The sequence below is a fragment of the Hippoglossus stenolepis genome, chromosome 1 (genome assembly GCF_022539355.2).
Source record: "Hippoglossus stenolepis isolate QCI-W04-F060 chromosome 1, HSTE1.2, whole genome shotgun sequence".
In the NCBI taxonomy this organism is placed as follows: Eukaryota; Metazoa; Chordata; class Actinopteri; order Pleuronectiformes; family Pleuronectidae; genus Hippoglossus; species Hippoglossus stenolepis.
In genome coordinates, this window is record NC_061483.1 from 26,051,300 (window position 1) to 26,073,551 (window position 22,252).

Sequence of the window (22,252 nt, forward strand, 5' to 3'; positions counted from 1 at the left end):
TTGTCCAGTTGTTGTTTTCAGAAGGCACTTACACATTGTTATTCATGCATTCATTTCCTCTTGTTTGGATCACTGTAATTTAGTGTTTACATAATTACAGCTTGTCTAAAAACGTCTTCTCGAGATATCCACTAAAAGAAAGAAGTTTACTCAAATTCCCGCTTACTTTCATTGCCTTCCAGAAAATGTTAAAATTGATTTTAAGATTCGTAACACGAGTTCCTGAGCGAAGGCACTATTCCTCAGTCACAGCTGAGGACCAAGGGTGACCAGACCTTTTCTCTCAGGATTTCCACTGTTTGGAACAATCTCCCTGTATGGCAAACTCCTCATCCTCTTTGAAATCTCTTGTAAATAGTTGGGCTTTCTCAGCAGTTAGGTTCTGAATTCACTTCTAACTTTTTAATGGCATTTATTTACTTCCTTTTAATCCAGCTCTGACCTTACTGACTGTTTTTCCTTTTTTTTTTTTTACTTACTTGTAAAGCACCGTAAAAAAAAAAAGATGTTTCCTCCATCGACCTACTTTAAAGGTTCAGTGTGTAAGATTCAGGTGAAATGGATCTATTGGCAGGAATTAAATATAGAATAATCCTAGTGATGTTTCTACTGGTGTGTTTCATCGAAATTGTACGAATTGTTGTTTTCTTTACCATAGAATGGGCCCTTTACATTGAAATACATTATATTTACATTGGGAGAGGGTCCTGTCTACGGAGGCCATCATTGTTTTTTACAGTAGCCCAGACTGGACAAACTAAACACTTTTTGAGTTTTTATGACAACTGAAGGCTACCACAGGTTCTCTTTCATGTTTGGAAGGACATGGTGAGGTGAGAGGTGTTCAGCTGCAACATGAAACTTCACCACTGGATGTCACTAAATTCTACAAACTGAACCTTTAAATCATTGTGTAGTTGAATGCAGTTTTCAATAATCAATATGTGAGACTGATCAAGTTTTAATCAAAGGAAATCATAATCAATACATCATGAATAATTGTCAATACTGGAATTATACATGTTATATAGACTAGTAAAAATGTGTAATAAAATTGGTTTAAAAAAGTGAAAAACTACCCTTATGTGTGTCTTGATTTTGCTGAATTTTATTTGCATTAATATCCCCACAGAAGAATTCCCGAATAAGCCAAGTGCGCATTTGCATTGTAAATGTGCGTTGCCAACTTTGTAAAACATTGTGTGCTGCACTTCTGAGTTTCAGTACCTGTTGGCCATGACGCCCGGCCTGTGTCTTATTTACAGTATTGCGTGAGGGAAACTTCCTCTTTCTCAAGGGAGAATCCAATGTTGAAGATTTTGTCATTTAACAATACAGATATGAACAATTGCAAGTGGTGGAGATTTTCCTTCCTTCGCATGCTGATCTACCACTTATCTATAAATCAACAATACTTTAATGAGCAGATACAATTAATTACCTCAACATCAGCAGCTCCCAAATATTAGATTATAGACAATGGTCCTGCCACGGTAAACCACATCTGATATGAATCATTTCCTGTTCCTATGACATTACCTCCCCCACTTGGTCACGACCATGTGATGTAGATGTTCTCTCAGCTTATTAACCCGCAGACCAACGCTGTGAATGATTCAGTTTCATCATATGTGTGAGACATGATGTGGATTTTTCTTGTCACTCTTTCTTGGCTTTCTACAGCTCAAGCAATCAGTGAGTATCTTCACCTGTTTCCTGTGTTTGATTATAGTGTGTGTTATGGTTGTGTGCTTGTGTGTTAACTACCATCTTAAACTGTTAAGGTTGGGGACTTCCAATAATGGAAGTCACTCATGAAATTGACTGGCTGACAACAGAAACAGAAACCGCCTGTCTTAAATCTTACACTGGAGCGAGATCTGTCACTTAAAAGTCTTATCTTATTAAATTGTGTGTCCATCCATATATTGTAGTATTATTGGCTCTGTTTGTGTCTGTCACTAACAGATTGGTGTAAAGACGTCCTCAGAGAGTGCCATCTTCACAATGACTGGACCAGGTAACTCATAAAACAGAGCCTGAGCTGCTGCTGTAGGTCTCATGCTCCTCTTTTTAAGGGGTAACGTATCTTTCTCCTACACAACTGAATACACGTGATTGTCCTTTGCATTCTAATGAATGCTGGAGTAGCTTGGACACGATTATCATAACTTACCATATTGTTGTCAATGAAAAGGCTGTCAGCTGAATGCACATGTCTTTCTCTGTATCAGCGTTTGATAATAATTTATGGTCGACATTGTCTGTACATGTCAAAGATTTTCATTCATCAGTGATGTTGTACACGAGCCAAAGACAACTTAGCTGGGTCATTTTTGTTCAGCTAAAAACAAGGTCGGGTAACGACTGTTGATGTGTGAAAACAAATACACCCTTCCCTTCGCTGCTCCTTCAGAAGCCCCACCCCCCAACTTTATGCACGCACATTGCCAATTTGAACGACTGATCTCGACAAATCACAAACATTAACATTATCTGTAGACAGAATACACCTTCTGTATTTACACAAACTACACGTTCAACAACCAGAATCAGCCGCGTAATTACTTACTGGTGTGTGGTCTGGCCACAGCATGGTCCAGAAGGGAACTTCCTGTGGTCTCTCCACCATTGAAACACCTCCACCGGTCTTCACCTTTTTGGTATTTCGTTGTCTTCTTTGGGTTAGAACGAAGAATTTTGTGCTGCAACACTTACCATTTGGAGCCCCACTGTGAAAATAATGGTGGGTATAAATTATTTTAAAGGGGACATAGCATGCCCATTTTACCACAAGTTGATATGGTTCCTTGGGGTCTTAATGAAATGTCTGTAACATACTTTGGTCAAAATACCACAAGGATCATATAAAACAGCACCCTTTTTACCCTGTATAAAACAGCCCTCCACAGAGCGACCTGTTTTGAGTGCCTGTTCCTTTAAATGCTAATGAGCCAGCTCCCCCCTCCCCCCTCTCCCCCCATGATTTTAAACGATATAAATTACATATTTTATATGATATAAATTATCAAATATGCATCCCATACTTTGTATTCCCTTGTTGTCCTGGAGTTTTAATTTTCCCAATCACATAATTAAATGTCCCCTCTGCCCATCCACTACAAGCACACAAGCAGACAGACAGAGAGAGAAAGAGAGGGGGGCTATGAAGACCATCATTTACCCCCGAACCCCGACATTCAACGGGTACAACAACAAGCGGAGAAAGCAGAATCGCGGGCTGACCTTATATATACAGTCTATGGGGCTGACCAGCGGAGAAATGCTCGTCCCGTGTGAACAGCCAGGCGGCTGCGTGCTGGAGAACGGCGCTGCGCTGCCTCGCAGCGGCGCTTCCGCGTCCGGTGTACCCCGGCGTAACTACTGTAACCCGGCGGAACTACTGTAACCCGGCGTAACTACTGTAACCCGGCATACAGTAGAGCTGAACACTGCGGAAGTCTTCCACACAGCTGGCAGTGTGGAAGACCGCTGCGAGGCAGCGCAGCGCCGTTCTCCAGCACGCAGCCGCCTGGCTGTTCACACGGGACGAGCATTTCTCCGCGCTGGTCAGCCCCATAGACTGTATATATAAGGTCAGCCCGCGATTCTGCTTTCTCCGCTTGTTGTTGTACCCGTTGAATGTCGGGGTTCGGGGGTTACAGTAGCGCTGAACACTGCGGAAGTCTTCCACACTGCTGGCTGTGTGGCGCTGACACAAATTCCAGCTCACGCACGGGAGAGCGAGCGGTCGCTCCCGAGCAGCTGCTGCAGCCTCCCAGTCCCAACGATCCAGACAAATGCCACATGTGAGTGAATCGCGGGCTGACCAGCGGAGAAATGCTCGTCCCGTGTGAACAGCCCGGCTGCGTGCTTGGGAACGGCGCTGCGCTGCCTCCGGTGTAAACCCGGAAGTAACGAGTGTGGGGGGACGGGGGGGGGCCAAGACCATGTAGGGAGCACACAGCTCTGGGAATTTCACTGTCTGCTCCAGGAGCTGTGTCTGGATGACTGTCGTTTCCAGCGCTACCCAAGACTAACAAGTGAATGGTTTGATCACCCTTTAGCTTGGGTTGGTGCCAGGACCGAGTCCAGTGAGTTTCATTATCAGCACTGGTTTGCTTTTGCGATATTGCGTCACGCAGATTTTTCACCCAAATTCAAATATTTCAACTTGAGCGATAGACATAAATTACACAATGGATAAGAATTATGCAAACCGATGGTTTCGGCGTGCGAGCGAGCGTATCGCGCCAGGAAACAGACTGAAAAATGATTTTAAACGATATAAATGACATATTTTATATGATATAAATGATCAAATATGCATCCCATACTTTGTATTCCCCTTCTGTTGTCCTGGAGTTTTAATTTTCCCAATTTTCCCAATCACATAATTAAATGTCCCCCTCTGCCCATCCACTACAGCCACACAAGCAGTCATACAGATAAAAAGAGAGAGGGGGGGGGGGCTAAAGGCTTGCTTGGAGAATACGTCATTTACCCCCGACACCCAACATTGAACGGGTTACATACAACAACAAGCGGAGAATCGCGGGCTGACCGGCGCGGAGAAATGCGGATCCGGTGTGCACAGCCAGGCGGCTTTATTTGTTGTAATCAGAGCCTCCTATTGTGTTGTGTTGCACAGCAGGCTAGTAGTAGCACTGCATCTTGATTTGAATTTATATGGCATTCCCTAAGGGTTTATGCTAGTGTTTTGTAAGGCTGCATTGCAAGCATCTGTTTACAGTTGAGATGATGTCTTGAGTAGGCCTGGTGATACTGTTAAATGTTTGGCTGAATAGGTGTCTATGTCCATCCATGGCATCTAAAGTTACACTTGTCACTTTTTCTGTTTTTCATATTATTCAAGTAATAAACAAATATCGGTATCGGCTATCGGCTAGATTGTTGTTTTAAATATCGGTATCGGCCAAGAATTTCCATATCAGTGCATCCCTAGTATATAGTACTTTATAACTTCATGATTGTTGAATAATGTGACATATCTGTTGGTAGGTGTTATGAAAGAAGAATTTCAACCTGTTTACAAGGACGCCAACATATGCCAAACTTCATTCTTCAGTTGGTGAACTCATCTCAAGAGGTGAGGCCATGTGACTGGGCCCCGGCTCTTGTCTCGTCTGGTTCACAATTGCTTTTTTAGTTTTTTTATTGGAGGTAAATGTATCTTTCATGTGTTCTGCACTAACAAATAAGAAAAAAAGGGAAAAAAAGTAGTAACTATTGTGTAGTAAACAAAGGTTTACTACATCTTGTTACAGATTCCTGTACATAGGGTTTTCTCTTGACGTGCATAACAATAGAGCAATTCAAATTATCAAATCAACAAATTCAATGTCCATAAATTGCTTTGTAGCATTTTTTGTGTGCTTTTGTGTTTACTTGTGACTTTTAGGCAGAAGTGTATCCCACTGACATGCACAGGGTTCACATCCCATCCTCAGCTCTTCAGAGAAGCAGAGGAAATGAATCGCAGATGGAGGTGGTGCTGGTTGCCACGGTGATCAACAGCACTTACTTTACAGTCAGTAGGCCTGAAGCTATAAAGGTAAAAAATACTTTTCTTGATTGCCCCTATAGGTGAATTGAGAAAGTTTTTAAAACCTTTAAAATCAGATGGATAAGGAAAAGGACCTTAAAGCTAGGTTTGGTAATCCTGGAAAAGAGTTAGCAAGAGCAGGACACACTTTGAATATATGCAAACGATATCCCATATCCCACGATACTCTCGTTAAAGCTACGCCCCTGTCATGCAGAGTGAGAGCTCGGGCAGGGTGCAGGCGGGTTGTCATTGCTCATTGGCTGTGTTTATTACAATCCTGCGATGGCCATAGACACCAGTTTTTTTTCTTTTTTTTCTCAGACCACTTAATTTAATTTGATGATTTGCTGTGCACTCTAATCAGCAGCTGTGTACCATGAAATTGATGAAAGTCATTACTCTTGGATTGATAAAACTCCTCTTCATGTCTTGGAACCTGGTTAAATTGCCCTTTACCCCGTATGCCACATCTGTCTTGTCATTGCAGCCGAGTCCTAACCATAAAAAAGCAACGAGGAGAATGGTCATACACGACCAGCGTGATCACATGCAAGGCACTGTTATGGGAGGGTTAGTGCTGGCAGTGCTGGCAGGGAGCCAGCCTGTCGGGAACCTGCCTCAACCTATTGAACTAACCTTCACACAGACCCAACAGGTAAAATGGAAAATGAGAAACAAGAGATAATATTGATTTAGAAAATAAAATTCCTCTGGTCTTGATCGACTTATGAATATGTTTCAGATGGAAAACAGGACTTGTGTGTTTTGGCAGGAGTTAGACAATGGAACAGGTGAACAGTCATCAGAATTTTTCTGTTTCTTTTAAATGGACAATTTACAAATAATGATCATGTGTGCGTGTGTGGTTTAGGGATTTGGAGCACATACGGCTGTAATACCAATGACACTGGGGCTCAGGTTACTTGCAGCTGCAACCACCTCAGTTTCTTTGCTGTGCTTGTGGTAAAGTAACAACATGTTTTTCTCACTTTATTTCATCAACCACATGTCACCTGATGCTGCCTTAACCCCTGCTCTCTAACTGTTTCTGTTATACACTATGTATTCCATTCAGACTGTAAAATAAATGCTGCACTGTTTTTTCCATATGCAACTACTCACCATTACTTTTTGATGAAAATTAGTGTCCTCTTACACATTATCTGTATAACCTATTCCATTTTTAAAGTCACCCATAATCTTACATACAATTTATATATCCATATCATATTGTATACAATTGTGAATTTATACCTTTTTATCTATTTATCTTTAAATATGCTATTACGGTGAATAAATACCCATTTAAACATATCATTTTATACTAACGTTCAATTTTGTAGACCATACCTTCCTTTATATCCATATATATATGTACATTTAATGTAGTAAGTGAGTAGTGCAGGTTTTCAAAACCTAATCTACTGATGCGACCTCCTCCTGAATTCTAAACTTCATTCTGAGGTGAATTTTTGATATAATCTTCTTCTCTTTGTTCCAGAACCCTATTTTGTCAGTGGATGAAACTCATTCTACGAATCTTAGCTACATCACCTACATTGGATCAGCCCTCTCCGTTGTCTTCACAGTGATGAGCCTGATCATCTATATATGTCTACAGTGAGTTTTTTTGTGTTTTATTCTCATATTATAATTATAACAGGGTAGATTGTAATAAATGATCATAAATACCTGTAATAATATGATCAACAGAGGAGACATCTTCTGTCCTATTTGTCAAGGAACTGAAGTGAGACATGGATGATACCTGTGTTACCAGTGTTTTCTTCCCCTGTAGAGGTCAAACCATAGGGCAGATAAATTATCATTAGCTGCTTTCAGACATGCACTGAACTCTGCGAGATCCTCTGGACGTTCTCTGTAGGGGCTGTTTGTGTCAAAGCTAATGTCAGAGGGAGAGCCTCTGGACTTTCTGTGGACTTACTGCAGCCAGTCCATTAGTATAAAGTTAGCAGAAAGTGTGAAAGATCTGATGTGAGAACACAGCAGCAGATCCTGTGAGTGATAGATGCAAAAATGAAAAAACTAAACGAAAACAAATATCTCAGGATAAAAAAGGGGTGCCATACACGTAGAGGACACCGACGAAGATGACAGGGGAGCTGATGGTGATAAGGGCGGACGCCAGTGTTGATGTGCTGTAAACAAAAACTTGTGACCTCTGCAGCAGAGTTATCACGTTACATGCCTCAGCATCCCTCACCTGAGCGGACAACCTTCTGCTGCGTTGTGCACGTGTGAAAGAAAAACTTTGGACCAAGTCCACACCTAATTCTCAGGACATCATCTGGAGGTCATGTCTGAAAATGGCTATGCAATGCAATGTTCAGCTATTTTAACGTACTGTGTTTGGTCTCGCAGATGTACCTTGACCACTGCAGTCATTTTATACACCTTGCTTATTCGAGTGTGACACCCTGTGTCCTGTGGGTCGAAGCATGGCGTTGCTCCTTTTGGATAAGAAGCTAGTCATTGTATAATAATAAATTAAAGGGTGTAAAGTGTGGTAGACTGACTGAAGAGCAGAGTCTTTCTCATTTCATTAATAATTGGGTATGGTAGAAAGCACTATCCTGGCACCTGGTATGCATTATTTCTGAGGCCCAAATATCACTTCTGCAAAGAAACTTGCACTTTCTTTTCAAACACGCAGTTGGGCATGAGAGCTTGTTAGTAGAGAATGTTGTTTTCGGTCAAAGAGGCTTATTTGTAACTGTGAACAACACAGGAATAGAAACTGTTCATGACCTTATTTCAGACAGCCCAAATGAATGTTCTAGCGGTTTTGACATACTGGCAGTTTAATTTCACATGCCTATAGTCACACGGCAGATACCTGAGTGTAGATTGTGTGTGACCACTTTGAGATATTCACTTTTTGAAGAGCAGCACCCCTATCACCACTGGTTTCTGTTAATGAAACCACTAGATTTAAACTGCTTGCGTGGTCGTCAAACAGCTGATATGATCAGTTTTTTAAAAAAAAACACAATATTTCTCTTTCTCTAGCTCTCTTTATTTGTTCTTTGTACAACCATTTCTGTCCATTTTGCATATACAACTAACATATAAAATCAGCGCCAGTGTGACTGGCTGCTGTGAGCCACAAACATTCAAGAAGAGAGAATCAGGAACAGTCTGATGTTGTTGTGGTTAAGACTCAACAGAATTTTTTTATCAGCAGCTACATTATAAGTGTGTGACTAACATATTTTTTGACCAATATGGCAAGTATATAGAAGTCCACTGGGCTCATAGGACCCTGCTGAGGAGAAAGCGTCTGCTAAGTAGACCTATTGAAGGATGATCATGATATTCTGTCTGCTGTTTGTCTTTCAGACAGCGGCGCCCAGAGAAGGTTATCGGTCTGCACATGCAGCTCTCAGGGGCACTGCTCTGCCTCCACCTCAGCTTCCTGCTGTGCTGCTTCTGGGTATGGCTGTTCAACGAGGACGATGAGGGCTGGGTTTGCCTCTTTCTGGGCCTCTTTTTGCACTGGTCCCTGATGGCGACCTTCTGCTGGATGGCTCTGGAGGGATTCCACCTTTACCTCCTCCTCGTCCAAGTCTTCAACATCTACATCAGGAGATACCTGCTCAAACTCAGCTTGGTGGGATGGGGTGAGTGGAGTTAACCACTCAAGTTTTGGACCATTAGTTACCGTATTTGCATGTCATGTCCTCTAAGGCAGGGTTATATCGATAACGTCAGGTTTAATCTGCAGCTGAATCCTTCATTTTATTAAGTTGCAACCCACTGTAAAGTCGCCCATTGGTTTGTGAAACGCTGCCAGCCATGTTCTAGTTTGAAAACTCAGCGTTTTAGTCTGGACGGGCAGAAATAGAGATGTTTAGAAGCAATGCAGGTTCCTATCACATGACCCCCTTCTCGAAGAACAGGTGTGGAACGCAACATGGATGATCAATTACAAGAGTTGCTGACCATGTTGTCTTTGCTAATAGTTGTTAAATTCTGTATTTTACAACGTTACCACTGTTTACATGAATTATTACCGCAGTAGCTGTAAACAATACAGATCTCAAGACATTCAAAACTATATCACACACATGTGAGTTGGAATGGTCAACTTTATTTTGGTCTTTGAATTCAATTATGTAATATTATGAATTGTGCTTGTCTTTCCACAGGTCTGCCTACACTGATTGTAGTGGTTTGTGGAAGTTTAGGTGTTTATGGCAAATACGATGCCAAAAACCAAAATTCAACAGTACAGATGTAAGAAATTCCTTGTGATTGATTTTAAAAGTCAACCACCCAGTTTGCTTTGATTCTACATAACTTGACCTCAGTTACATGTATCCTCTGCTTTGTTCCAATTTTAAATTCCTAATTTTATATTCTCTTTCTTTCTCTTTATGATAACTGACAGGTGCTGGATGAGGAGTGAGTTCACACCGAGCCTTGTGGTCCATTACATCACAACTGTGGCCTTTCCATGTATGGTCATACTGTACAATGCCTGCTTGCTGGGGCTGGTGGTGTTTAAGCTGTGGGGCATTAGAGGAAGAAGTGGAGACGCTAACAGAAGCAGTTGCTGGAAGAAGGCGAACACAGGGAAGAGGTTATGGAAGGACTTTGTCACAGTGCTGGGCCTCAGCTGTCTGCTGGGGTTACCCTGGAGCTTAGCGAGCATCACGTACATCTCCCTCCCTGGGATCTACGTGTTCACAATACTTAACTCCCTGCAGGGTCAGTATGAACGTGATCATCAGTTTATACAGTGCAGCAATAGAGTATGTACTGTGTTGTACTGATTTGCCATAAGAATTCAAAGCCTTTATTTTCTCGTCTCAGGTGTATTTCTGTTCCTGTGGTCCGTGGCTTTGACCTGCAAATCTCAATCCGACAAAGACTCATCAACGACTTACCCGTCCTCTCAGAAAATGACCACTCTCAATAACTGATCATATATATTTGTATATATGTGTGTACATACAGTACCATCTGTGACCTTTGGACTCTTGTCAATTTATTCAGTTAACTAACATTAAATTAATTTCAATAAGGAGAGAGAAAAAAATAGACTAAATAAATTAGAATGAATTTGAATTTAACGTGAACAAGACGAACAGACTCTGTCGCTCGGACCACAGCAGGAGATAGAACGCCATGGAAGGAGGAGCTTTGGAAATAAAGGAGAAGTCCCCCCAGTGCGCTGATACTCAGAAATGAGGAATGGAGAATGAAAATAAGATTCAACTTTCTGGAAGCGGCATCAGAAACTCTGCTGTGGCCCTGAAGTTCAAAACACAACTTTTCATTAAAAAAATGAACAAACTAGACAGTGTGGAGGAAACAAGTTCTTCTGACAGTGCGTGTGTGTAAATTCTTACTAGGCAGTGTTATTATGGAAATGCAAACACTATTGTTCAGTGTCCACCAAAGCTGCAATGCTGATCCATTTCAGTCAAATGACTTTGCTGTAGTAATTTGTAAATGCAAATTCTTCAAAATGCTGGTGTGGCCAATTCTTGAAGATTTGAAAGTAACTATTATCTGTTTCTTTTGAATCTCCACCAGGTTAATGTCAAAGGTCACATCAGACACACTTCACTTTGAACTGTGTATTTCTGTACATCCCTGAACATGTACAAACCCTGATATGGTTCATATTTTTGCATGAATATTGAATGAAACTCATTTATTTTAAGGTTCTGTCATGTGTTTTGTGAAGTTAGTGTTTGATTCCTATCAAGTTTTTTAAAAATAATTCTTCACCTTCTCATGACAAAAATACACAAAATTAAAAAAACAATCTCTGCAGTTTAAATATAAAAGACATTTTCTTTAATGTTATACTTGTAATACTTTTCCCTACAGGATGTCAAATTTATATTTTATCTTTTCCATGGCTTTTGTCTTCAATTATAGTTTCAGTGTATAGACTTTAGTGACATCTAGTGGTGAAGTTTCATGTTGCAGCTCAATATCCCTCACCTCACCCTACCATCCAAATTTGAGAGAGAACCTGTGGCAGTTTTCATAAAAACTCAAAAGGTGTTTAGTTTGTCCAGCCTCTGTAGAGAGGACCTGCTCCTGATGTAAATATAAAGCTTTTAAATATAAAGGGCTCATTCTAGGATCAAAAAAACAACAATTTGTACAATTTAGATGATTAAACACTAGTGAAAACATCACTAGGATTATTTTATATTAAGTTTCTGCCAATAGATCCCTTTCAGCTAATTCTTACTCACTGAACCTTTACATAATAAACATAGACACCTTTCTTTCTTCCAGTGTAACAATAAAGGAGAATCTGCGGATTTCTAGTACTAAAATTTACAATTTGATTGATTGAAATTTAGGTTAATCGCCAATACCTCTGATAACCAGTGATTTAAATCAAGACAAATCTTCCGAACTGTACTGCTGTTGCAAAATGCGTGCTTCAATGAATCTGTCATCCCATGCTTAGCACAATTAATACAAATTGTGGTGTATTTGAATCACAATTTGTCTTTGTCTCTTGAATAGACTGCACATTACAAATCTTCATTCTGAGAAGTTAGATTGTACCAATGACAAAGTTTCTATAGTTGTGTCTTTAGTTGTTGTGTCTATAATTTCTACAGTATTATTTAAACTTTAATTTATTACCTTTTTCTCCATCAAATATAAATGTTGCTTTGCACTTCAGGGTGACAGTTAAACCTGTTCTACTTGCTGTGTTATACAAAAAAACAGTGGACAAAAGAAACAAGATGTCAATTTTATAATAATAGTCAGCTGGACGTGACATTGGCAGATGAGCACCGGCTTATCCAAGATTCAAGATTCAATTTATTCATCCATAAAACCATGGAAATGACAGTGACCATACCCTGTCCAGCCACTGCTGATTACAAAAGATAAATACAGATAAAATATAGAAAAAACAAGAAACTACAATATTCAATTATAAAACATAAAATACAACATCACATTGAAGCAAATAAATAGTAGTTTTTTCAACTTACAAATTAGTTTCAACCCTGGAACCAAAACCAAAATACTAAATACACAACAATAGATAGATTTAAATCACAAGGCTCTATTACGTCTAAAACAATTAATAACAAGTTAAGAAAAATGTGAAAGAGGATTGTGAGGTATGCTATGTGCACCACTTCTGTTATTCTATCTCTGTTAAGCAATAATAATAATAATACATTTATTTAGCGCAACATTCTGTTATGAATGGATTAAAAATTGCATATCTACACATCAAGTCTGCTAAAAGTAAAAGTAACAGATACATGAAACAACTCTACCAACATTAACTTGGCCAAAACAATTAAAACAATGTTAAAGTGTGAGGATGATTATTGCCACAATATCTATGGATAGCTTTATATAACATCAGCTTCATGAACAGAAGAGATTCTGAGACGGGCAGAGTTTACACCTCCGTCGTCGAAGCAAGGACTGAAGAAAGGGTAGAGTTTGCCGTTGAAGGCGCAGCCAGTGAAGGAGTAGATAATATCTGCAGTGTCAACGTCATGAAATGAGACTAAACCCTCCTCATAATCTACAAACACCCCCACCCTCTGAGGTCGCGATTTCAGCGGGAGCAAGATGTCAGGGTCGGCAAGAGCTGTGTACTCATTTCCATTCCTTAGCTGCAGGGTCCAGTAGCCGGCTTCTGGGCTTGAAGTGACTAGTCCTTTCCTGTTTGCCAAACCACTGGCCACTCCCAGATCCCACTTAGTCTTCCCTTTAACCTCGACTTCATAGTAAAACCTGCTGGAGGAGAAACTCTGCCTCCCCAAGACAAGGATGCAAGTAGAGAATCTGTCCGGGTTGTCTGGAAGAGTCATGTCCACATCACTGTGATTCACTTGTTTCCCATCAACAGACAGGGTGAGTGTGGGGTGTGTCGTGTTAGGGTCGAGGGTCACGTCCACTGCGTACTGCTGCACCCTCTTTAGTTCAGCCTCGAGCAGGGCCATTGTGTCTCTGCTGAGTGTCTCTTTGAGGCGGGCCACGGCTCTTGCCACGGTCCCCTCAAACGATGGCTGATGGAGGCTGACTTTCTCCCAGTCTTTAGTGGGTGGGAAGGTCCTCAGGGATGAGGAGTTCTGGAGGAGGTGGAGGGGATCGTCAGAGCGTGACAGCTGCTTAACCTCATCGTTTCTCCTTGTCAGCTCGGAGATCTCCCGATCCAGCTCTTCCATAAGGCCCTTGGCGTGATTTGCTGTAATTTCCTGTTTCCTCTTGATCTCTTCTGTGAGCTTGGACAGATCCGTCTCCAAAAGCTGCTTCAGGACAGTGAAGACAGGTACACCATCTGCTGCTGCTTTGTCTGCAGCTTCTTTGCTGAGCTGCACTGACCCTCTGAGCTCCAGCACCTTCAGCTGCCTCTCCTCGATCATGTACTGAAATTCAGCCTCCGTACTCGCCAGCTTAGCCTTCTCTTCTTCACATTCCTCACTCAGGGTTACAACATGGTGTGAGTTGTGGTCAAGCTCATAGCAAAGGTGACACACACACATCTGGTCTGTCTTGCAGAACAGCTTCATGAGTTCATCGTGCTTTGTACACATTCTGCCACCAAGGTTGACCAGAGGCTCGATGAGCTTATGTCTCTTCAGCCCTGACACTGTCCGATGTCGCTCCAGGTGAGTCTCACAATACGAGGACAGACACACCAGGCAGGACTTGAGAGCCTTCAGCTTGGTCCCAGCGCAGATATCACAGGGAACCTCACCTGCTAGGGCAACTTCCAAGGATTTTTTCATGGCCGACTGCCTCAGCTGAGCAACCATCTCAGATATGAAGGTATTGACGTGCACCTCAGTTCTGGTGTCGAAAGACTTTTTGCAGACGGGACACTGGCGTTTTCTATTGATTCTCCAGTTTTCAATGATGCAGGCTTTGCAGAAGTTGTGTCCACACTGTATGGTGACGGGAGCTGTGAACACGTCCAGGCAGATAGAGCACAGAAAGTTGTCCTCCCATAGCACACAGGTGACAGCTGCCATGCTGAACACACTGGGGCCTAAAGTATGGATTTGACATAAAGTCAGTACAGAAGTGTTGAATTCTTAAAATGTTGAATTATTAGACTGTTGATTTGTCGAATGAGTAGTCCCATGTGCACATGCTAAAACTATTGATGTATACAGAGTTAAAATGTGAACTCACCAGCAGGAACACAATTTCAATTGTTCTTCGTAGAAGCAGAGTCTTGTATTGACTGCAGCTGTCGCTCCAACTGGGGGGGATGTGACTTCAACCATTCAGTGTGGCCCCACCTCTTCCTTCAAAGTGTCTTTGTGTGTGTGTGTGTGTGTGTTTGTATGTGTGTGTGTTTGTATGTGTGTGTGTGTTTGTATGTGTGTGTGTGTTTACAACAGAATGCCGCTGAAGCTGTTCAGCAAGACTGACTAGATGAGCCTGTTGGACAGAGGGTGAGTCTCAGAAGACACAACATAAGACATAGAAGATCACAAAATGAATTTTTGCTGAACTGTTGATCCCATTATTTCCATTCCACTATAAAAACAAATTTACCAGTTCTCTGATAGAGCCACTCTTCACGCTGCTGCAGCTTTGATACAATAGTGCAATATGTGTATAGGTTTAGGATTTGGTAAATCACATCATCAAAGTACTTAATCATTCTCCTCGGTTATTTGAGCCCTCTTATTCTTTCAATGTGATCTATAATTCATTTTGTCATGCCATTGTATTATGAATTTTTCTTAAAACTGACATTAAAGAAATTAGGTTATAGGTTGTTGTGGCTGTCATATGGATCGCTGTAAAAGTTGATCAAGAGTGTGCCATCTAATGACTACAAATAAGTAAATACTTTCATCGTTATAAGTATTCGTTATTTGATACAGTAAAATGCCTCCATTAAATTTAAATGTGGCTCCTTAAAATAAGCCTTGATTGTTGAATGTGCAAAATAGCAGTTGTGTTTGCTTATATTGTCTTAAAATTATAACTGAATCTACTCATTTATATCATACATTTAAAATAGATTCCTAAAACACTGTCTGTTACTGTCTAATGTCATATTTTTTTAACTTTATTTCACACTCATAAATGTTTGTTTCAATCAATAATAGTCACACTTTCCTTTTTCAGTCAAGAGAAAAACCATGTGTTCTACACTCACCACTATGCCGATGGAGGGGTTTCTAGTCGAATTTGAATGTCGGGGCTGCAAAGCTGTTTACCAATGAAACACCTAAAGTGTGTTGTGGACTCAACATTTACATTTTTCGGTGAACTATCCCTTTAAGATCTAAAACGATCTCTGATTGGCCAGCCAGCACTTTCTCAGTTGGCAGCTGGTCGCTGTACTGTAACTGCTCTGGGGGCGGGACTTCCTTTAAGACACAACAATAATTATCAGTTTGCACGATAAACTGTTGATATACAAACATTTAATTGTAAATTCAAATATTTTGTCTGATAGCAGTATCATTAATTACTTTAAAAGATAAAATACAAATATTAGGTTATCATTGGCACACGCATTTAAATAAGAAGACAAGTGATTTGATGATAATAATCCAAATAGATAGATAATTAATGATAAAATAATATTAACAATAAAATTATTATTATTGTTGTTATCAGTTAATCAAAGATAGGACAAGTTATCTCAGGGTAGTTTAGTTACGTTTATTATTATTTCCAACGGCTCCGCTGTGCTGTGACATTTGTGGTATCGGCAAATAAAGGCGGAGTGAGCGCTCTCGCCTCCCCCCCACCTCTCTGAACTGCAGACGGAGCAGACAGAGGAACAACATGGACCCAAACACGACCATCCTGCGAGTCAAGAGAAAACGAGGGACCGACCCCGCGGACGCCTTGTTGCTGGCGTGCAAACGGATCCGTCCGGAAACGTCGCCGAGCTCCGGTGAACCGGTCCCCGAGCCCAATGAGGCCGAGGTGGAAAACTCAGTCTTCAAACTCGTGGCGACCGTAGCGACACAGGTGAGAGGCCCGTTGCTGTGTTAGCTAGCAACGCTACATGCTAACGTCAACGCTGCTGCTGGTGGAGACATTAGTTACTAGTTAGCTGCAGGTAAATACACTTTAGGTAGCACTTCGATATAACCGCACGGTTTTAAAATAAAATCCACTGGTCCATGTCAAGCTGTATGTAGCTTCGTGTTGTCGTCGGAGAAAACAACGCGCCCCCTATGCTAGTTGTTGTTAGCATACCATTCACCCTGTTGGCAAACATTAGCCACACATCGGCCCTAATTCGCGTTAGCCTGTGCTGTAGTTAGCTCATTTTGTGTTAAACGTAGCTGTGACGTGTTTACAGGCCTCGAAAATGATTCGACTTCACCCGGAATCCAAATCAACGGAAAACCAACAGACGTTATGATAATGTTCTTTACAGAATTAAAAGAAGCAATAAAGTAGAGGCCAGAAGCAAAAACTATATATACGCGCTGTACCTCCCATATTTAGATTTTGATCCTGGCCCCGTCCCACCCAGTTCTCAATAAGAATGACAACTGCAATATAATTCGAGAAATAATTAATATACAACTAATAAAAATAAGTCAAATACATTTAGTGAAACCTGAGTATATCACCACGTACAAATGAACTTGAAGCTACATCTTGTGAGTTGTAGGTGTTGGAGTTCACACAATCTGTAAGTCAATCAAGTGGTCATAATCATAGGGAAGCGCTGTTAATCGGTCAAAATAAGAAAGAGGAGCCACCAGGTGAACCATGATATTTTTGGGCTGATCCACAGATGGGAAATTTGATGGATTCTTTTTAGTTTGAGGATCGTCATCATGTCTTCTAATAGGGATGCTGGTGAAGGGGGTGCAATGGACTACCAAAGGATTAATTTCCATCTTCAGGCAAGAAGGGAACTAAAAGCAATCACATTTAGCTCTTTTGATATACGATTTTCAGCTGATTCCCTCAATCTCGGTAAAACCTCAACCCCAATTCTTTAAAAAGAATTTTGATATTAATTTATGGTTATTTTTATTTTCTATATGGTAGACATTCATTGTCTTCTCGTCACCAGGATGCTCCCGTTCAGACACGGGTCCGACAGGCTCTGGCTAGGCCTCGAGTGGCCCACGCACTGCGCCCCTCTGCCACCAGTTCTCAACGGATAACTGGGGACCTACGAAGCACTAAGTGGAGCACCCGGAGGGAGGAACGCTACAGAATACTTTCCAGCCACCGCACAGGCCTTCCAAGTCCAGCTGATCAGCAAAGTCTCCAGACAGATGCTTCCGAGAGTGCAGAGGAGTCTGGGAAAGAGCAGGACAAATGTTTGGGTCCCTGTGAAATTCAGGTGGTCGATCTCGAACATGAAGATGTAGAGGAGCAGGGCAAATCTTCTGGCAAGGTGAGTTTAGTTGTTGTAGTGGACGTGAGATGGGTATTTTGTGTGTTTTGACTATCAATAACCATACTGCATAGTCAGAGCTCCAGACACAAATTTTTCATTGGTTACACTGGTGCGATTATTTTGGTTTATCAGTGAATAAAAATACCTTTTTATTTAAACTTCATTTGTCATTGACCCATACACCTTATTTGAGTATTTCCGTTTTAGGAAATGTTCTTTCTGCTCACTACTTCACTACATTTATTTAACTATTTTGGTTACTTATTATCGTTTGATTTACACAAATACTGGGTGGTATAATCTTTTAAAACGCAACACATTGTTAAAGAAACCCAGTGGTTTCCACATTTCTTTTACATCTAACATAAAAAAATCAAATAGTAATTTACTTTTGATCTTCTTAAATTGTATCATCTTGGTTATTTTTATCGAATTAAATCCAATTATATAATTTCCTTTGGTTACACCGAAACTGGTGTAATGTGCTATATTGATGATCCAATGCTCCTTCTACTTAATAAAAATATAAAGAGATAAAAAACCTTGGTACAAGTAGTAGTTGCAGTAGTATTACAGATAGAGTGGAGGACTTTGATGAACTGCTGCAACAGCTGGCACTAAGGTATTAGTATTTTGTCTTCAGTATTTAAGTTGTGGACGGTCCTGTTTGTTAAAAGTCCCAACTATTTGTCTGTAAACAGTCCCAGCTGTGCTCATTTGGTACATTAATTGAGTGTAGCTCAAAGTAGTCAACATGTACTTTTTAAAGACAAAAGTGATCAATGGCTAACATACATTAACAAAATCTACAAATATACTTTCAATCACACTGGATTGAAGAGGAAGGTGTTCTTATACAACTGCTTCATGTGACATTGTCAGGAGAACACATTCTTATTGGTTAGATGTGTAAATGTTGGAAGCTAAACCGTGAAAAAAATAACCATGGTCCAAAAAAATAAAAGCCACTATTTCACTTAGGATGGTCCTGACAAACCGTTACACATGTGCCTGTTCTTCCATTCCCTCAGAAGAAGAACACGATGGTCACAGCCAATGTGCAATGTTTCCCATTAATAATCTAGACTGACTGCCCGCCATATTCTAATTTGTCCCACCACTGTTTCATAATGAACCAAAAACATTTTCTACACTTCTCATAACATAAGAGATCTCTAACTTTGGCGTGTGCTGCGCTGCTTGCTGCGTTTTCACTCGCACCATCACGCTACTGCTTGTTCGTGTGCTTGCATGCTACCTCGTGCTCGCACTATGGTCCGAAACGTTTTAACCATCCGCTTATAGTTTCAGCTGCAGTTGTGGCATGCACTGCAGTTCTCTTTCATGCACAAAAACTTAACTTTCACTCTTCAGTCTGTACCAGTCACTCTGACTGTTGTGTATGGCTGACCGTCTTACACATGCACCCCGTTAACATAATAGATAGAAATGAATACTGTGGGAAACACTGTTGTGTGTGTCTGTGTGTGGTTATGATGCAGCATGCTGAGCTGCTCCTGTGTCTTGCACACAGACCCAGAGAAAGAGAATTCACACATTTTATCTTTAATACCAGACTTCACTACCCATCTCTAGCTTCAACTGCCTTGATTTATCTGATCAATATTATTTAAGGCATTGGGAAACATTTCTAATATGAATGTGGAAGATTGTGTCTCAACAGTAATTTACTATCTTTTTTTCCCTCCATCTTACTAAAGATGTGCTCTGACCCAGAAGTGATCCTGTGTAACAGCACAAAGATGCTGCGTGAGCGTCTGTGCATATCTGGAGAGAGGCTGGATGGTGATCAGCGTGGGCAGGACGATGACTACGTCTACGACCTTTACTACCAGGAAACAACCACACCAGGGTGGATTCAGGACATCCTGTCTGTCAGGGCCTACGCCGATGAGGGAGAACTGGTGTGTGTGGATGGATGGACAGACAGATGAATGAATGCTGAAATCGGAGTGAGTGAATGGGTGAAATGGAGAGTAGACATGGGGGGTACGAGGAGTCTGAGTTCACAGCTGTAATAACTGGGAAATTTGTATTTGAATGAATCAGCAAATGTCAAATGGCATTACAGGCCAACCTGTAATTTCTGTGGATACCGTCTGACTTATATTTCTTTATTTTATTAACTCTGAGTAGTGGCTCTGAATTACGACTTCAGGACAATCAGTCCCATTGTAAACTTGTTTGTCCATATGTTGCATTTCTTGCAGTCTTAATGTTTTTGGCCTAAAAATTCCCAACACAAACTTCGAAATATTTAAGATAACATTTTAAGTGTTCAGAAGGTGACTCAGAATTCAGACTTAAGGCTTAAGCTTAAAATGAAACAGGCTTTATCTTTATCATTAACAACTTCTCAAACAATAATCAATAAGTAAACAAAAACCAGGCTTTCAAAGGAGTTGTCATCTGTCCCAGGTGCCTGACCTTGTGGTTCATGAAGAGGAGGTGTATGAAGATGAGGATGATGAAAACGAGGAAGGCAACTGGAGGAACGACTACCCTGATGAGGGAAGTGATGCAGACAGTGACAGAGAGGAGCGCTATGGTGGTATGTGTTTATTCACTGATTTCCAGACGTCATTGTCTGCACAATGGGGTCCAGACTTTCTCCAGAGTTTTCTTTTCACGTATGAACAATGTAGCAGGATATTCTCTGCTCAGACACAGGACGTAACATTATTTCCACTCTGGAGATCACATGTTTTTGTTTACATCACATCGGCGTAGGCCCGTATGACCAAAAGCTCTCAATCCCATCGCTTCTCTAAATTGACACCGTGGTTTCTTTCTCCTGCATGTATGGCCTTTCTTTTTCATCCTGAGACATTTGTTTCATTTTAGTTTAGCATCCGTCAAATGTTGGAAATATCAAAACGCCAACTTGCTAGTGGTGAATACTCGAGACAATCTCCTGCAGTATTCTCACATGGAACATAATCCAGAGGTTTTACTAGGAGGAAGCATTGAGATTTCCCTTCAGTGGAACTAAGGGGCCTAGTCCAAACAAAGGCAATGGGTTTGTCCCAATGGGTTTGTCCATATAGTGTATTTATTTAAGTCTGTAGTTTTTTTTAAACCCTTCAATACCAAAGCCTGTGTAGTCAGAAGCTCCATTAGCTTGAGTAATGCTGCAGCTCCGTTATTTGCTTGTACATTATATACTTACGAACTAAACTCTGTCCTTTCTGTCACTGATTGGCTGATGTGTGTCTCATGTATGCAGGCTACTTGGAGGAGGACCACTCATACAGCCGGAGGAGCTGGGAGCACTACCAGAGGGAAGTGCTGCATGAGCTTGGCCGCAATGGTGAAGCTGGCCGTGAGGATGATGAGGATGACGATGGAGACCAACTTAATTCTGATTGATCTAACCACTAACCCGCACCTGTCAGTGGATCTTCCCAAAGCCCTGTCCACACATAATGCCATACTTTACAGATGTCTGTGTAGATGAGAGTGGGGGGAAACACAGATGCTTAAGTGGCACAGAATATGATGGAAACATGCCAGGAAAAAATCCTATCTCCTATCATATGGGGCACTCATCAGATTTTATTATTACGTTCCTAATTTCTGGTAAAATTGACCCAAACATCCTTTTAATACATGTTATATTTTCAAAGAGTTCAGTTTTTATGTGCCAAAGTATTATAATGTAACTGAGCCTCAAAGCTTCTAAACTAAAATACAAATTTCACGCATCACATACAGTATATCTGACACCTCTCTTTACTACACAGATTCTGAAGGGGTTGCTGTTATTTCCAAAAGGTCCAGCGTCTTATTTTTTTTTTTACTGTGGTGGAGTGAAGTTTGCGTGTGTGTTTGTTCAAAGTGGATGTGTGTTAGAAATGTTGCACATTAGTGTGATATGCCTCGTATGCTTTGTGCCGTTAACAATTCTGTGAGCGACGTGTCTCGGGCAATGTGTGGTTGCAATTTAGGGTGTTTGCATTTTTTTTCGCATGGTAGTGTGTGTACGTATAACTGTGCGTGTTAGATTTTTTGCATAATGTGGAAAGCGTGGTGCACCATATTTGTTGTGGGTGTGTGAGATTGTTTAGTTCATAATTTCCCGCTGAAATTCAGATTGTTTCTCTTGGATACTTGTTGACTTTCACTTTTGTAAATATGTAGATGTGTATAAAAGGAAAGCTTTCAAAATAAACATAAAACATGTCAGTGTCAACTCTTTTTCCTGCATGATGTAAACACAAACTGGTTCACTTACAGAATTTATTGATATTTCTTATATGCATATATAAGTCAGACAAATCGAATCA

General features: G+C 40.9%; 3 protein-coding genes across 8 annotated transcripts; 2 read left to right on the top strand and 1 right to left on the bottom strand.

The window, feature by feature from the left end:
- The first annotated feature begins 1,568 nt into the window (after positions 1 to 1,568).
- LOC118112025 (adhesion G protein-coupled receptor G3) lies at positions 1,569 to 10,891 on the top strand. 5 transcript variants are annotated; one of them, XM_035161000.2, is made up of 12 exons: positions 1,569 to 1,695; positions 1,969 to 2,020; positions 5,023 to 5,110; positions 5,423 to 5,575; positions 6,057 to 6,224; positions 6,312 to 6,360; positions 6,441 to 6,532; positions 7,071 to 7,189; positions 8,930 to 9,210; positions 9,739 to 9,826; positions 9,981 to 10,300; positions 10,406 to 10,891. In XM_035161000.2, the coding sequence occupies exons 1-12, from the start codon at positions 1,641 to 1,643 to the stop codon at positions 10,513 to 10,515; spliced, it is 1,575 nt and encodes a 524-aa protein (XP_035016891.2). In that variant the 5' UTR covers positions 1,569 to 1,640; the 3' UTR covers positions 10,516 to 10,891. The 5 variants fall into 5 exon arrangements, with proteins under 5 accessions (XP_035016891.2, XP_035016926.2, XP_035016905.2 ...); XM_035161035.2 differs by lacking the exon at positions 1,569 to 1,695 and having other exon boundaries at positions 1,987 to 2,020; positions 5,472 to 5,575; XM_035161014.2 differs by lacking the exons at positions 1,569 to 1,695; positions 1,969 to 2,020 and adding an exon at positions 3,559 to 3,596.
- Positions 10,892 to 12,309: 1,418 nt separating this feature from the next.
- On the bottom strand, positions 12,310 to 15,779 carry LOC118108188 (nuclear factor 7, ovary-like). 2 transcript variants are annotated; one of them, XM_035155708.2, is made up of 3 exons: positions 15,720 to 15,779; positions 14,738 to 14,989; positions 12,310 to 14,591 (listed from the first exon to the last, which is right to left on the bottom strand). In XM_035155708.2, the coding sequence occupies exon 3, from the start codon at positions 14,572 to 14,574 to the stop codon at positions 12,943 to 12,945; it is 1,632 nt and encodes a 543-aa protein (XP_035011599.1). In that variant the 5' UTR covers positions 14,575 to 14,591; positions 14,738 to 14,989; positions 15,720 to 15,779; the 3' UTR covers positions 12,310 to 12,942. The 2 variants fall into 2 exon arrangements, with proteins under 2 accessions (XP_035011599.1, XP_035011600.1); XM_035155709.2 differs by lacking the exon at positions 15,720 to 15,779 and having other exon boundaries at positions 14,738 to 15,495.
- Positions 15,780 to 16,304: 525 nt separating this feature from the next.
- On the top strand, positions 16,305 to 22,158 carry slc7a6os (solute carrier family 7 member 6 opposite strand). The gene is made up of 5 exons (XM_035155712.2): positions 16,305 to 16,546; positions 17,613 to 17,942; positions 19,667 to 19,870; positions 20,385 to 20,517; positions 21,193 to 22,158. The coding sequence occupies exons 1-5, from the start codon at positions 16,358 to 16,360 to the stop codon at positions 21,333 to 21,335; spliced, it is 999 nt and encodes a 332-aa protein (XP_035011603.1). The 5' UTR covers positions 16,305 to 16,357; the 3' UTR covers positions 21,336 to 22,158.
- The last annotated feature ends 94 nt before the right edge of the window (positions 22,159 to 22,252 follow it).